This window comes from Pituophis catenifer, unplaced genomic scaffold (assembly GCF_029215685.1).
Source record: "Pituophis catenifer annectens isolate HBS135680 unplaced genomic scaffold, rPitCat1.0.hap2 SCAF_15, whole genome shotgun sequence".
Classification (NCBI taxonomy): Eukaryota; Metazoa; Chordata; class Lepidosauria; order Squamata; family Colubridae; genus Pituophis; species Pituophis catenifer.
Genome location: NW_027256895.1, coordinates 11,507,142 through 11,524,460, shown reverse-complemented (window position 1 = coordinate 11,524,460; position 17,319 = coordinate 11,507,142). Strand labels below are relative to the sequence as shown.

Below are 17,319 nucleotides of genomic sequence, written 5' to 3'. Positions count from 1 at the left end.
ATTGGATACACAAGGAATTTGTCTTTGGTGCATATGCTCTCAGTATACATAAAAAGAAAAGATACAAGAATCATAAGGTACAACACTTAATGATAGTCATAGGTACAAATAAGCAATCACTTTTTTTTAAAGAGTTTCAAGATAATCCTATTCCACTGCTGGAATGGCCTGGGAATAGCCCAGACCTTAACCCAATTGAAAATCTAGAAAAGAAGGTGCGAGAATTTTTGTGGGAAGGGAAGAAGGCAAGGATTGCATATAAAACACTGCAAGGGAAAAGAAGAATGGGTGGCTTCAGATTACCCGATTGGGAAGCATATCAGAAGGTGGCCAAATTAGTATGGATCAAAGAATGGGTTACATTACAAAACAAGAGAATTCTGACGTTAGAAGGCCACGATCTACAGGCAGGCTGGCACGCTTATTTATGGGGCCTAAAGAATAAAAAGAATTCATATTTCCACAAACACAAATTAAGGGAGACCCTGATTCAAACATGGGAAGAAACTAGACAAAGATTTTACACGAAAGTACTGATCTGGCTCTCAATTATGGAGGCTTTGACTGCCTCTAATAAAAGGGATATCTTGAAATTCGGCACGTACAAAGATATATTAGATGATAATGGTATTCTAAAATCACGAGAAATATTAAGTAATCAAGGTTTCAATTTAGACTGGTGAAGCTACCTGCAAATAAGCTCTAGATATCAAAAAGATAGGGATCAATTTGGTATAGAGACGAAGTACAACAATTTGGATAAAATTATGTTGGGGATTGAAAAGAAAATGCTAGCGAGATTTTACAACCTCTTATTAGGCGAGGACAGAGCAGAAGGAATAGCTAGGAATCAACTAAGCATTTGGGAAAAAAATATTGGCTATAGACTAAATTTCAATGACTGGGAGGAGTCTTGGAATAGGAATTATAATCTGACTAAATCAGCAATTTACAGGGAGAACCACTATAAAATATTTCATAGATGGTATCTAGCCCCAGCTAGACTAGCAAAAATATTTCCCAGTGCCTCAGCAATATGTTGGAAGTGTGGAAAGGAGGTTGGCACCTTCTTTCATATGTGGTGGTCCTGCCCGGAGACAAAAAATTTTTGGACAAAAATACGAATCTGGCTACGAGAAATAGTGGAAGAAGACATAAAATTTTCCGCCGAAATTTTCTTATTAGGAATGATGGGAGATGGACTCTCTAAGGACAAGATACAATTAATTATACATGTTATAACAGCGGCCAGATTAACCTTTGCAAAATACTGGAAGGACAAACAAACCCCTCCAGAGATGACAATAATAAATAAAATCTTAGAAATGGCAAAATTAAGTGTTCTTAAAGACAATGAGAATTCAAAATTGAAGGCAGTATGGGAAAGGTGGTACAAATGGTGGAATAATAGAATGAGACTATAAGGATATGTCTATTTCTAATAATGGTAGATTTGAAGATATTTGATATGTACATAATGTAAATATGTACCGCACGACACCTCAGATGTTAATGGAGATTTGATGTTTTCTTTTTAAATTTTTTTTTTAAAAATCAATAAAGTATTATTAAAAAAAAAAGAAGAAGAAGAAGCAATCATTCAATCTTGGTTTCACATTATAACAGCCGCAGAACTAAAAGACTTGGTTTGCTCCATGGGAAGACATTGTAAGGCCGTAATTCATGCTAAAGGTTACCTAAATAAGTATTAACTGATGGGATAATTTTTGTATATCTCGTTTTTTCTACGTGTTTCACTTTTCTTCTTTATACTGTAACTGCTATTCTACTAGCAAATCCTTCATAAAAGTTATTGCATTACATTCTTGATTAAATTATCTTTCCATTGATATATAGTTTTATGGTACTACTCCAAAAAAAAGTGGTGTTATTAGCTAGTTTTAGAAAATGCATTTTTTCCAAAAGGTTTTGGCCACTACTGTACATACACATAAGTATATGTATTGGATTTTACCCTTTTTGCTTTAATAAGTAAATCTGAAGTACTTTGAAAAATTCATCCATTGGAATACAAAGTTCCTTTGGGGAGCTTGGAATTTCCACTGAGAAATTTAAACACAGAATTTGTCTGAGGGCACGTTTTGCAGGCATCCAATACTATTGTTTTTATTTTCTATATGACTGGAAAGCAAAATCTTTTGGTTCCTCACTCACAACTTCTGAAGGCAACCTGTTCCACTAGTTAATTGTCCTCAATATTAAGAGTTTTCTCCTTCATTCCAGGTTACAAATAACCAGGGCCTTCAGATTTTGTGGGTGCTTCATCACTAAGAAGAGACTGGACAGTCACTTGTCTAAAATGGTATAGGATCTCCTGCTTGAGCTGGACTAGGAGACTTCCAAGGTCCCTTCCAGGTCTATTCTGATTCTGATTATGCTTTTCTCCTTGATTAGTTTCCATCCACTGTTTCTTTGTCCTCTGGTGCTCTGGAAAATAAGTTGACCCCTCTTCTTTGTGGAAAGATCTCATATCTCATATATCTCATCTTGCATGGGAAGACTGTAGAAAACCTCCATAACTCTGGTCAGAGAACTTAGACGTTTTCATAGCACACCTTTATGACAATAAGAAATAATTGACGGAAATATAGCAAAAGGTTGAGTCAATTCAAATTCTGATTGCTTTGGTAGCTAAAGGGGAGGATGGATTTGAGCAACTGTACAAGACCTACATATTTCCTCCTGGTTGGATTTTCCACATTTGGGAGAATGGAAAACATGATGTACGCCAGTGTCTTTCTCCTCTACCTCCTGACTTTGATGGGCAATGGGCTCATCATTATGATGGTAATCATGGACCGCCATCTCCAAAAACCCATGTATTTCTTCCTTAGCAACCTTTCTTTTATAGACATTGGATACACCACATCCTTCATACCCAAGCTGTTGCTCAATTACTTCTCTGCTAGTAATGCCATCTGTTTTTATTGCTGTGTGATTCACATGTGCTTCTATTTTCTTTTCGGGGTCACGGAATTTTTCATCATTACTTTGATCTCCTTGGACAGATACGTAGCCATTTGCCATCCTTTGAGATATGCCACCATCATGACTTCGGGGGTCTGCCTCAAACTGGCAATAGGAGCCTGGTTTGGAGGTTTTATCTCCATAGTTTGTCAAGTAGTGATGATCGTCAACCTACCCTACTGCACCTCCAACATTATCAATCATTTCTTTTGTGACGTTGGACCGGTGTTGAAGATTGCAGGAGGAGATACACATGTTATTGAAACCCTCGGTTTCCTAGTTTCTCTGGTGGTGATACTGTCCTCTTTGCTTTTCACCCTAGTTTCTTACCTCTTCATCATCGTCACCATTCTTCGAATGCCTACAACCTCCGGACAGCAGAGAGCTTTTTCTACCTGTGCTTCACATCTGATTGTAGTTTTTATTTTGTACGGCTCCGTCTTTTTTGTTTACCTAAGGCCAACAGTGAAGAACTCTTCCTTCAGGGTAATGAAGGTTGTCTCCATTGTCTACATGATGATCATTCCAGTGCTCAATCCTTTAATTTACACCATTAGGAACAATGAAGTGAAAGAGGCTGTTCAAAAAATGATAGGAAGAAAGATTCCAGCTCTCCTCTGTGTTAGAAGGAATGAGAAGTGATTCCATATATATATATATACATACATACATACATACATACATACATACATACATACATACACACACACACACACACACATATATATATATATATATATATATATATATATATATATATATATATATATACACATACACATATTTTTATTTTTTTTAGAAACATATAAATCAATGCATGGACAGTGTGGCACCTGAATGTCATACATTCTAATACGAATAAAGCTTTTAATAAAGTGTGACATGATTAAAACTTAGAATAAGAGATAGAAATAAGAGATGGGACAATATTAGTGTATACACTTTTATATAATAAAATAAAAGGAATAATGAAAAAACAAGGAATAATTGGACAATGACAGACTGCAACTTAATATAAATGTGTACTATTAATAAAAATATATAAGTTGACTGAATGTAACAACTATGATTAATTCTACTAGCTTTATTCGTATTAGAATGCAGGAATTGAATCCATTTTCAAGGGGATTTCCTGAAGATGAAACAAAATCTAAACTGTAAACTCTAAGTAATAACCTTAGTTTCCAGGGACTGCCCTGGAAACAGAGAAAGATCGGCCCGCGGTGCCTCTGCAGCAAAAACGGGCTTCCGAGCTCCATTTTCAGCTGTGATTGCCTCCGGAAACCTTCTGCAGGTGGCCCTTCTGAGCTCTGTTTTCCCTGGCAGAGGGTTGCAGGAGGCTGTCACAGCCAAAAATGGAGCTTGGGAGCTCGTTTTTGCTGGCAGAGCACTTGGGCCACCACACGGTGCCCCCAACATGAGTGATGTTGAGCTGGTCACACCCACCCTGGCCATGCCCACCCCGGTCCCCAGAGGTCAAACACAACCCTGATGCGGCCCTCAATGAAATCGAGTTTGACACCGCTGCTGTAGAAGATAAAGTTAGGTACCTTCAATCAGTTGGGTTTCAAACCAATTCATATCTATCAGTGATCTTTGAGTCTGGAGTCAAACATTTTTTTCCCTTTTACTGTGAGGCTAATAGAAGATGAAATGCCAAGATTTTAACACGCTGGTTCATTGAGTGGAAGAGACAACCCCACCCCCATCTTCAGTGCAGATTAATTAAGGGAAGGTGGGATTGGGATATAAGACTGAATGTTTCTTGACAATGCATGACAAAATTATATACTACACACATCATTGGATGATAACATCCCAATGTAAACTGTCTATGGAGATTCTCAATCTCCAGGTCATGGTTGTCCCAAAGGTGCTTTTTCAAGAGGCAACTGGACTTTCTGGTTTTTCTTGGAAAACATTTCACTTCTTACCCAAGAAGCTTCTTCAGCTCTGACATGGTGGGGAATGGAAATTAAACAGTCCTATCTCAACAGAGGAGGAGGGATATGACATCATCTATCTCCAATCCATAACACAGTCCTTTCAATAGTTCCAAGAAGGCTCCACATCCATTTGCACTACTAAGGTGATCCAGATGACACAGATAAACATCCAGATGGTCTCAATGACTCTCTAAAAGAATGCAAATGACCAGCTGTCTGCAAGGGGTATAAATCCTTCCATTCCCCACCATCCACCCAGAGTTGAAGAAGCTTCTTGGATTAGAAGGGAGACATCTTCAAAGAAAAATCAGAAAGTTCAGTTGCCCCTTGAAAAAAAGCACCTTTGGGATCCCAATGCAAAGATAATAATTTTAGTGTCCTCATAATTACAAGCAGATATGCTGTCAGCTGAATCAGTTAAATCAGTTGACAAATCTTAAAGCTGCCAAGTGTGAAAAACACCTCACAAGAGTGTACAATGTCTAATTCCCTACATGATCTTGCCACTACACCATCCCACCTGAAAAAGATTTCAAATCTGCAGATGCTAAAACACTATGATAAGTATCTTCACCTTGAATTCCATGGAAAAATGAATGGGGGAAGAAATGAAAAGTTGTTCCTTCCCTCTTTTATTGAATCTTTGAAGAGCCTTAGAAGATTTCACAATCTATCTATATAAAAAAGGCTGCATGTATGTATGTACCAGCATAACTCTGGAAAGCTTTGCGCAATTTCAACCAGACTTGGTATGCAGATGACTTACTATCTGGAAACAAATACTGTGGGGGTGAGACACCCCTGGGGTGTATGTCTGTGTCTGTGTGGAACACCTGGGCCATTAAGGAGAGCAAGTGCAGCGTCCTAAAGCGGCAATTGTTTGTGATGTCATGGGAGGGGGAAGGGAGATCCTCAGCCATTAAGGACAGTGAATGCGGTGTCCTAGAGTGGCAATTGTTTGGAAAGGAAGCCGTGATGTTCCCCCTCCAATGGAGCAATGGGGAAGCACCTGATGGATTTGGGGCAAAGGTCCAGGATCATAGACAGGGTGGGAAAGAGGAGCACATCGAAGGAAGAAGGGAGAGGGCAGTGATGATGAGCATGAGAGTAGGGAAAAAAAAGGCCCCTCTCAATGGCTCCCTGTCAGACAAAGGCTTTGCCTATAAATACCCGGGCAATGGCAGGTTACCATCTAGTACTGTATATACAAAACTCAGTTTCTGAGAATGGCCCTTGGAAGTTGGTCCAAATAAAACTGGGCATGAATCATGCTGATTCCAAATAACCTATTTGGGACATAATCTATGGATAACTATGGGAAACAAGAGACAAATTCTTCTAGAAATTGTATCTCAACCTTCTGTACACAATAAAGCATCTGAGAAGGTTTTACACTTCATCTTTTTGCAGTTGAACAAGAAGGGGAATTAGACCAACCACAGAAGAGTTGCAGAGTTCATCCTTGTTTGAGTGCCTCCAGAGGGCCTCCTATATTGCATTGGCACTTGACTTCGATCCAAGGCACATGAGTCTTGAGCATATTCTAGATACGCTACATGGATACTCATGGGAATTTAAAGGAAAATATTCATAGAGACTGTTTTCCAAGCTTCCGTAGAGAAGAAGTCAATAAACCTTCTATGATGCAATCTGCTAGATGCTCTTAAAATGTTAATGAAAATATTTCTCAAGAAGTCTACCATTTCCCCCTGAACACCTGATGCATCATTTTCTATGGTTCTTAAAAACATTGTCTTCATAAGTTGGTGGAATGTTGGGATGAAGGGTCTTGTACTTGGAGAAGACAAGGCAGGTAATGAAGTAAGAACAAGTCAAGGTAAGCATGGAGAGATTTTAAGGTCCATGATCTATAAGACCAGGACGTGGAACAGAATGTCATCATAAAAATAACTAGCCTTATACACACATCAACCTCCCACACAGATACAGAGAGAAACATCTTCACTTGTCTCTCTATAGTCCTTTAGTTACTTTCATATTTCTATCATACTCCAGCAGTGACAAATTTCACACATGACACTAATTTCTAACAGTCTTTCTTTGGTTGTGGCTTCAGGTGTTTTGGGATTCCAGTTATGGGTCTTTAGAGGGCGGGAGGAGCTGACGTCGCGATGGGATGGTTGGAGGATTCCTGTGCTCCAGGATTGCTGCCAAGAACCCCACTGCTAGACAGTCCTTCTTGGACCTCACAGTCTCGTTTTGACTGTGATAGTGGAGGACACATCCTGACGATCTCAGGGACAATGCAAAGTCCCTGGTTGATCCGGGAGAAGCCCTTTTCTAACGGCGCGGCAGCAGCCATTGTAGCTGCTGAAGTTGGGACAGTTCCGGAAGAAGATTAGAAAGACAGTGAGTCGATGCGATGAGAGACTTTCAATTTAAATCAATATTAAAGAACACCCTGAGATTGAATTGGAAATGAAATTGGAGATAAAAGAAAATTAAGCGGTGAAATTAAGCTGGATTTATTTCTTATTTTTAAACCATTTGCACTGATGGAGGTATAAATCATTGTTTTGTTTTTGACCAGGTCTGGATTGAAAAGGACTAACAGAACTGAGAGCTGTTTTACATTTTTAAGCCTTTGTGCCTTTTATTGAAAATATTTCTTTTTTTGGGGGGGAGGGGGGGAATTTAATTTTTTCTTCTCCCTCTGAGGATTGTATTAATTCTCCATTTTATTGACAAAGAACTTTTGGAGTACAATAGTGGGGAAGAAAGGAGAGTGTGTAATACTGCCCTCTCCATTTAATTCTCCATTTTATTGACAAAGAACTTTTGGATTACAATAGTGGGGAAGAAAGGAGAGTAATACTGCCATCTATTAGAAACTTTGTTACTCTTTTTTATTCAAGCAGTAAGTTGAAACAATTGTGTTATATTTTGTTACAACTCAAAGAGTCTGAACTTTCTTGCAGATAAGATAGTTGGAAGTACATCTGAGGAAGTTGGAATTATCTGTATTGTTTATTCAGGTGTTCTTTGGGGAACTATCAGAAGTAGGAGTCTGAGACTGAACAAGGGAGATTTGTTAATGTTTGGGAAGGAGAATTGTAGAAAAAACTGGAATCCTTTTTACTTTCACCTTTCATCATCTTTTTTTTCTCTGCTAAGTGATAACATTCTTCCCCTGCTTAAACATTTTCAATGGACTTATGAAACTTTTCCATTTTTTTCCCCTGATATATAACTGAATTGGATTAAGGTGTACAAGTGCCTGAAGATTGATTTTTTATTTTTATTTTTTTGTTTGGCTTTTTGGCCTTTCATTTTTCAGTTTTCTTTTCCTTTTTCTCGTATTTTTATTGATTTTGATGATATTTTATTGATATTGGGATTAAATTAAGCCTCTTTTAAAGCGGATTAGTGTATTGAAGAACCTGAAGAATTGTTAATTTTTTCTTTCTCCCTTTTTTCTTTCATTCTCTTTTTTCTTGGCTTTTCCTTTTTTTTGTTTTGGCTACTGGTGACTACTTGATAGATTGAGTAGAAAGGTAATGGCATTTGGCTTCACCTCAACTACACCTTCCTCATCACCATCTGGAGGAAAGCGATCTATTCACACGATGCTTCAGCAGGAGAAGGAGAAAGAAAAAGAAAGAGAGAAAGAGACAACATTACAGATGATTCTTCAAGTAGTCCAGAAGATTGAACAACAACAATTAAAGACAGATGAAAAGGTGGCGAGTATTCAGCAAATATGTTGAAATATGAAGATAGATTGCAAACAATTGAGAAAAATGAGAAAGAAAGAGAAGGAAAAATTAAAGATATAGATAACAGATTGGGAGAAGTTGAACGTGACAGGAGTGGATTAATTGAATGGAAGATGGACAGATCATAATTTTAGCTTAGATTCCAAAACATAGAAGAGGAGAAAGGAGAGAATTTGGCAGAAATAATGATAGGAATATTGGCAGAAGCACTAGAAATTACCAAGGAGAAGTTGATGGACGGGGTAGATGAGATATATCGAGTAACTTAAATCAAAGCAAGAACTGGAAGAACAAGGTTTTAAGATGGATTGGTTTTCTTATTTGCAAATATGTTCTAGATATGAAGAAGATTCTAAGCAAGAAGGTTTCTATAATGTCCTGACTAATTTAGATAAAATTTTAATGGGTTCTGATGACGATGTAATTGAAAAATTGTATGGTTATTTATTAGAGGTAAAATTGGAAGAAGAACAAGTTAAAGAAACAATGATTGCATGGGGGGAAAATTTTGGTCATGGGATTGATTTAGAGAAATGGCAAAAATTGTGGTTGCAAAATTATAAAATGACAATGTCAACAGCATGTAAGGAGAATCTGTATCAGATGTTTTACAGGTGACATCTACCCCCAACAAGAATAGCCAGAATGTTCAAGAGCAAATCGGAGAAATGCTGGAAATGTCATCAGACTCCAGGATCATATTACCATATGTGGTGGACATGTGTAGAAGCTAAAAAATATTGGACTAAAATCCACACTTGGTTGGAAAAAATGACAAAGAAACACATTGACTTTAAACCTGAAATATTTTTAGTAGGGATTCTACCAGAAACATATAACAGAGAATTGAGATATTTAATTGTGAATGTTTTAACAGCGGCTAGAATTGTATTTGCTAAAAATTGGAAAAAGGAGAAAATACTTACTGAAGTTGAAGTTATTAAGAAAATTATGGAATGTGCTGAAATGAGTAAACTGACATTTGAAATTAGAGAACAGGAAGACAAACAATATTATATGATATAGGATTTATTTTAACAATGGCTAGATAATAAAGCATGGAAAGGAAGTATGAAATATGAAATAAAGGTAATGATAAAATATATGAAGTGATTTTTTATGGGAGACAAGCCATTGTTAAATAATTGTCAAATGAGAATAATAGCATAAAGGGATATAAAAAATTGTCAAATAAGAGAAATTAAATAACTTGAAAACTTTGGATATGAGATTAAGCACAAAAGAATTGTAACTGATCGACACACTTTCTGTGATTGTAATGGATAATGGTTGTTTTATGTTTTGTTATGTTCAAAAGTTAAAAAAATTAAAAAAAAAGAAATCATAAGTGATAATTAAATATTTATATAGAAATATTTCTTGGTCTCTCAATAGTGAGACACTGGTGAAGGGGGCACAGCAACACCTGCATTTTCTGTGACACATGAGAACAGTAAATTTTCCTCCCCCTGTCCTTACCACTTTCTATAGAAGGACAATCAAGAGCATCTTGTCATATTGCATTACAGTGTGGTCCGGAAGCAGTTACTGCTTCGGACAGGAAGGCGGTGTAGAGAGTGGTGAGGATGGCAGAAAAGACTATTGATAGTTCACTCCCTTCTATCCAGGATGAAGCATATAAGCAATGCTTGAGCAGGGTCCACAGGATTGTCTGGGTTGCTACACATCCTCTTCATGACCTGTTTTCCTTGTTATTGTCTGGGAGGAGACTTCATGGCACCCAAAGCAGAATACCCAGATTCATTCACAGTTTTCTTCCATATAGCATCAACCTTGTAAACTCTTAAGTTTCCTCTTTCCACTGTGTATTCAAAATGGACAGTGATAGATAGATAGATAGATAGATAGATAGATAGATAGATAGATAGATAGATAGATGTGTGTGTGTACATCCAGGCACCCCCCTCAAGGTCAACCACAGCCTTGATGCAGCCCTCAATGAAATTGAGTTTGAAACTTTACACTATAGCTTGAACCCAATTATACTTACCTGATACAATTATACAATTATACTTACCTGATCCCTGCCCCCCCACCCACGCCCATGCCCAACTGAGCCGCCCGATCATTTGAGGCTTTTTTAAAAAACTTCGGCTGAAGAGGTTATAAAAAATACACTTTTAAAAGGCTCTGACGATCCCAGCTGAGTTGCCTGATCAGCAGAGCCTTTTAAAAGCATTTTAAAATGCTGAAGAGGTTGTAGAAAAAATGCTTTTAAAAGAAAACAAAAGCCTTTGACAATCAGACAACTCAGCTGGAATCGTCAGAGCCTTTTAAAAGCATTTTTTTACAACCTCTTTGGCTGAAGAGGTTGTAGAAAAAATACTTTTAAAAGAAAAAAAAAGCCTCTGACAATCAGGCAACTCAGCTGGAATCGTCAGAGCCTTTTAAAAGCATTTTTTTACAACCTCGTTGAAAAAATGCTTTTAAAAGGTAAAAAAAAAAAAAAAACACCTTCTGAGCTGAGCAGAATCCCAGCTGAGCAGCACGATCGTCAGAGGCTTTTTTTTTTACTTTTAAAAGCAATGCTTTTAAAAATTAAAAAAAAGATTGTGTGCCACAGCTGATCACCCCCCATGCACTGTTCTACTTACCACATGCCTACCGCATGCCACACACATTTGGTGTGTGGTGGCACTGTGTATGCACAGCCAACGGACCGGTAGTAAACTGGTTCAGATTTCACCACTGGTAAAACCTCTGATTTCTCCCCCAACCACCAAAATTTCCTGAATAAAATCTCATAAAAGGCTTATTGTTGAGTCTGTGACTTTAACCAAGGGATAATTAAAAGGGCATTACCCCCCTTTGTTCTGGCTATTTAATGTTCTATGGGAAAAATGGTATATAGCTGTGTGGGGGGGACAGACGGACCCCATGAGAACCATGGGGCTGGTTGGCCCCATCAGAACCCCCATCCCACCTCTATTAACAACTGTTTTGTTACCTCTCCACCTTGGAAGTCTCCATCTTTTGCAATTTTATAATGCTGCTTTACATTTTAAAAAATTTTAATCTTAAACTATTTCTCTTTTTAATGCTTAATTTTATTGATTAAATACAATTTAATCAATTAACGTCCCTCTCTGAGGGAGATGGGTTTTTTTTTTTAAAAAAGTATGAAATGTAAATAACTGCAAGTCACAGTAATGGAGAAGAGGGATAATTGTTGAAAAATGGGTTCATTAAAATGTAAAACCCAGGGGTAAAATGTTCCCAGTTCAGACCGGATCACCTGATCCAGTAGCGATGGTGGTGGGTAGTTTGGAGAACTGGTAGCAAAAATCCCTGCCCCCCCCCCCCGCCCATGCCCAACTGAGCTCCGCGATCATTTGAGGCTTTTTTTTTTAACTTTTAAAAGTGTTTTTTTCTACAACCTCTTCAGCTGAAGAGGTTATAAAAATATACTTTTAAAAGGCTCTGACGATCCCAGCTGAGTTGCCTGATCAGCAGAGCCTTTTAAAAGCATTTTAAAATGCTGAAGAGGTTGTAGAAAAAAATGCTTTTAAAAGAAAACAAAAGCCTCTGACGATCAGGCAACTCAGCTGGAATCGTCAGAGCCTTTTAAAACATTTTTTTACAACCTCTTCGGGCGAAGAGGTTGTAGAAAAAATGCTTTTAAAAGGTAAAAAGAAACGTCTGACGATCCCAGCTGAGCAGCACTATCTTCAGAGGCTTTTTTTTTACTTTTAAAAGCAATGTTTTAAAAGTTAAAAAAAGATTGTGCGCCACAGCTGATCACCCCCCCCATTCACTGTTCTACTTACCACATGCCTACCGTATGCCACACACATTTGGTGTGTGGTGGCACTGTGTATGCACAGCCAATGAACGGGTAGTAAACTGGTTCAGATTTCACCACTGGTAAAACCTCTGATTCCTCGCCCCACCCCCAAAATTCCCTGAATAAAATCTCGACTGTTGTTTAATTTCTTCAGTTTAATCCCTTTGAGAAGGTGGAAGAAGGGGAAGGGGAAAATCCTAAGAAAATGATAAAACACTGCCTCTAATGAATCCCTTCCCTGAAAATATTTTACGTGATTAATAACAGAAGGATCCATACCTTGGAAAGGAAGTTAACAGTTCAGCCAAATAAGAACAGTCTTGTGTTATCCTATTCAAACCATAAATTTTAGGCACAAAAGCGAGATACTCAGGGGAAATTACAGAGACATGTGCCCTCAAGAGACTATGTCCCAAATGACTGCAGGAAATGAGCAATTTTTCTATGATGCAATCTTTCAGAGCGGCTTTCAATGTTAAGGACAATATTTTAAATAAGTAAATAGGATTTTCATAAAGGCAGATTGTGTTGCTGGCCGTGGGCACATCAGTGACTGCTTTGATATTGAAAACAGAGTAGAAGAATCCATGAAGAAAAGATGAAAGGGTAAGGAACAGTTGATGAAAAACTCAAGACATGTTGCGTACCTTATGCTTGGGTATGGCTAGTCTAGAGAAAAAAAGGATTGGGGTGATTAAAATAGAATAGAAATAGAATAGAAATAGAAGTAGGTAGTAGGTAGGTAGATACTCTAGGTAGGTAGGTAGGTAGGTAGGTAGGTGGGTGGGTGGGTGGGTCGGTGGGTCGGTGGGTAGATGAATAGATGGATGGATAGATAGATAGATAGATAGATAGATAGATAGATAGATAGATAGATAGAATTTTTTATTGGCCAAATGTGGTTGGACACACAAGGAATTTGTCTTTGGTGCATATGCTCTCAGTATACATAAAAAGAAAAGATACAAGAATCATTAGGTACAACACTTAATGATAGTCATAGGGTACAAATAAGCAATCACTTTTTTTAAACAGTTTCAAGATAATCCTATTCCACTGCTGGAATGGCCTGGGAATAGCCCAGACCTTAACCCAATTGAAAATCTATGGAGCCGACTAAAGAAACTTGTTAGTCAGAAGTGACCCAGCAATAAACCCAGGTAATAGAAGCAATCATTCAATCTTGGTTTCACATTATAACAGCCGCAGAACTAAAAGACTTGGTTTGTTCCATGGGAAGATGTTGTAAGGCCGTAATTCATGCTAAAGGTTACCTAAATAAGTATTAACTGATGGGATAATTTTTGTATATCTCGTTTTTTCTACGTGTTTCACTTTTCTTCTTTATACTGTAACTGCTATTCTACTAGCAAATCCTTCATAAAAGTTATTGCATTACATTCTTGATTAAATTATCTTTCCATTGATATATAGTTTTATGGTACTACTCCAAAAAAAGTGGTGTTATTAGCTAGTTTTAGAAAATGCATTTTTCCCAAAAGGTTTTGGCCACTACTGTACAAACACATACATAGATGTATTGGATTTTATAGTTTTTGCTTTAATAAGTAAATCTGAAGTACTTTGAAAAATTCATCCATTGGAATACAAAGTTCCTTTGGGGAGCTTGGAATTTCCACTGAGAAATTTAAACACAGAATTCATCTGAGGGCACGTTTTGCAGGCATCCAATACTATTGTTTTTATTTTCCATACAACTGGAAAGCAAAATCTTTTGGTACCTCACCCACAGCTTCTGAAGGCAACCTGTTCCACTAGTTAATTGTCCTCACTATTAAGAGTTTTCTCCTTCATTCCAGGTTATAATTAACCAGTGCCTTCAGATTTTGTGGGTGCTTCATCACTAAGAAGAGATTGGACAGTCACTTGTCTAAAATGGTATAGGATCTCCTGCTTGAGCTGGACTAGGAGACCTCCAAGGTCCCTTCCAGGTCTATTCTGATTCTGATTATGCTTTTCTCCTTGATTAGTTTCCATCCACTGTTTCTTTGTCCTCTGGTGCTCTGGAAAATAAGTTGACCCCTCTTCTTTGTGGAAAGATCTCATATCTCATATATCTCATCTTGCATGGGAAGAATGTAGAAAACCTCCATAACTCTGGTCAGAGAACTTAGACGTTTTCATAGCACACCTTTATGACAATAAGAAATAATTGATGGAAATATAGCAAAAGGTTGACTCAATTCAAATTCTGATTGCTTTGGTAGCTAAAGGGGAGGATGGATTTGAGCAACTGTACAAGACCTGCATATTTCCTCCTGGTTGGATTGTCCACATTTGGGAGAATGGAAAACATGATGTACGCCAGTGTCTTTCTCCTCTACCTCCTGACTCTGATGGGCAATGGGCTCATCATTATGATGGTAATCATGGACCACCATCTCCAGAAACCCATGTATTTCTTCCTTAGCAACCTTTCTTTTATAGACATAGGACACACCACATCCTTCATACCCAAGCTGTTGCTCAATTACCTCTCTGCTAGTAATGCCATCTGTTTTTATTGCTGTGTGATTCAGTTGTGCTTCTATTTTCTTTTCGGGGTCACAGAATTTTTCATCATCACTTTGATCTCCTTGGACAGATACGTAGCCATTTGCCATCCTTTGAGATATGCCACCATCATGACTTCGGGGGTCTGCCTCAAACTGGCAATAGGAGCCTGGTTTGGAGGTTTTATCTCCATAGTTTGTCAAGTAGTGATGATTGCCAACCTACCCTACTGCACCTCCAACATTATCAATCATTATTTTTGTGACGTTGGACCGGTGTTGAAGATTGCAGGAGGAGATACACATGTTATTGAAACCCTCGGTTTCCTGGTTTCTGTGGTGGTGATAATGTCCTCTTTGCTTTTCACCCTCGTTTCTTACTTCTTCATCATCTTCACTATTCTTCGAATGCCTACAACCTCCGGACAGCAGAGAGCTTTTTCTACCTGTGCTTCACATCTGATTGTAGTTTTCATTTTGTATGGCTCCGTCTTTTTTGTCTACCTGAGGCCAACAGTCAAGAACTCTTCCTTCAGGGTAATGAAGGTTGTCTCCATTGTCTACACGATGATCACTCCAGTGCTCAATCCTTTCATTTACACCATTAGGAACAAGGAAGTGAAAGAGGCTGTTCAAAAAATGATAGGAAGAAAGATTCCAGCTCTCCTCTGTGTTAGAAGGAATGAGAATTGATTCCATTATATATATTATTATTAGATAGATAGATAGATAGATAGATAGATAGATAGACAGACAGACAGACAGACAGACAGACAGACAGACAGACAGACAGATATTACAAACACATAAATCAATGCATGGACAGTGTGGCACCTGAGTGTCATACATTCTAATATGAATAAAGCTTTTAATAAAGGGTGATATGATTAAAAGTTAGAACAAGTGATAGAAATAAGAGAAGGGGGAATATTAGAGTACACACTTTTATATAAGTAGCTTCAGATAGAGATAAAGATCCAAGAGAAGAATATGGGAGGCAAGGCAAAAAAAAGAAAAGAAAAAGAAAAAAAAGCATAGCAATTAAAGTATTGAAGCGGGCAAGAGACGATGGATAGATGATTTCTCCTTTTCGTTGTTCTGATTTACTTTTCTTTTTCTCTCACTTTCTTTTCTTTCTTTAGGTAGGTGACATAACTAGAGGTTAAGTAGGATAGAAAGAAAATGTTTTTTTAATAAAGTGTGACATGATTAAAAATTAGAATAAGAGATAGAAATAAGAGATGGGACAATATTAGTGTATACACTTTTATATAATAAAATAAAAGGAATAATGAAAAAACAAGGAATAATTGGACAATGACAGACTGCAACTTAATATAAATGTGTACTATTAATAGAAATATATAAGTTGACTGAATGTAACAACTATGTTTAATTCTACTAGCTTTATTCGTATTAAAATGCAGGAATTGAATCCATTTTCAAGGGGATTTCCTGAAGATGAAACAAAATCTAAACTGTAAACTCTAAGTAATAACCTTAGTTTCCAGGGGCAGCCCTGGAAACAGAGAAAGATCGGCCCGCAGTGCCTCTGCAGCAAAAACGGGCTTCCGAGCTCCATTTTCAGCTGTGATTGCCTCCAGAAACCTTCTGCGGGTGGCCCTTCCGAGCTCTGTTTTTCCTGGTAGAGCATTGCAGGAGGCTGTCACAGCCAAAAATGGAGCTTGGGAGCTCGTTTTTGCTGGCAGAGCACTTGGCCACCACAAGGTGCCCCCAACATGAGTGATGTTGAGCTGGTCACACCCACCCTGGCCATGCCCACCCTGGTCCCCAGAGGTCAAACACAATCCTGATGCAACCCTCAATGAAATCGAGTTTGACACCACTGCTGTAGAAGATAAAGCTAGGTACCTTCAATCAGTTGGGTTTCAAACCAATTCATATCTATCAGTGATCTTTGAGTCTGGAATCAAACATTATTTTCCCTTTTACTGTGAGGTGAAATGCCAAGATTTTAACACGCTGGTTCATTGAGTGGAAGAGACAACGCCCCCATCTTCAGTGCAGATTAATTAAGGGAAGGTGGGATTGGGATATAAGACTGAATGTTTCTTCACAATGAATGACAAAATTATATACTACACACATCATTGGATGATAACATCCCAATGCAAAATGTCTATGGAGATCCTCAATCTCCAGGTCATGGTTGTCCCAAAGGTGCTTTTTCAAGAGGCAACTGGACTTTCTGGTTTTTCTTGGAAGACATTTCACTTCTTATCCAAGAACCTTCTTCAGCTCTGGCTGGATGGTGGGGAATGGAAATTAAACAGTCCTATCTCAACAGAGGAGGAGGGATATGACATCAT

At 37.9% G+C, this 17,319-nt stretch overlaps 2 protein-coding genes across 2 annotated transcripts; both read left to right on the top strand.

Annotated features, from left to right (window-relative positions):
* The first annotated feature begins 2,664 nt into the window (after positions 1-2,664).
* Positions 2,665-3,630, top strand: LOC139324365 (olfactory receptor 6X1-like). Its single transcript, XM_070954078.1, has one exon. The coding sequence runs from the start codon at positions 2,665-2,667 to the stop codon at positions 3,628-3,630; it is 966 nt and encodes a 321-aa protein (XP_070810179.1).
* An 11,086-nt stretch (positions 3,631-14,716) lies between these two features.
* LOC139324727 (olfactory receptor 6X1-like) lies at positions 14,717-15,682 on the top strand. Its single transcript, XM_070954470.1, has one exon. The coding sequence runs from the start codon at positions 14,717-14,719 to the stop codon at positions 15,680-15,682; it is 966 nt and encodes a 321-aa protein (XP_070810571.1).
* The last annotated feature ends 1,637 nt before the right edge of the window (positions 15,683-17,319 follow it).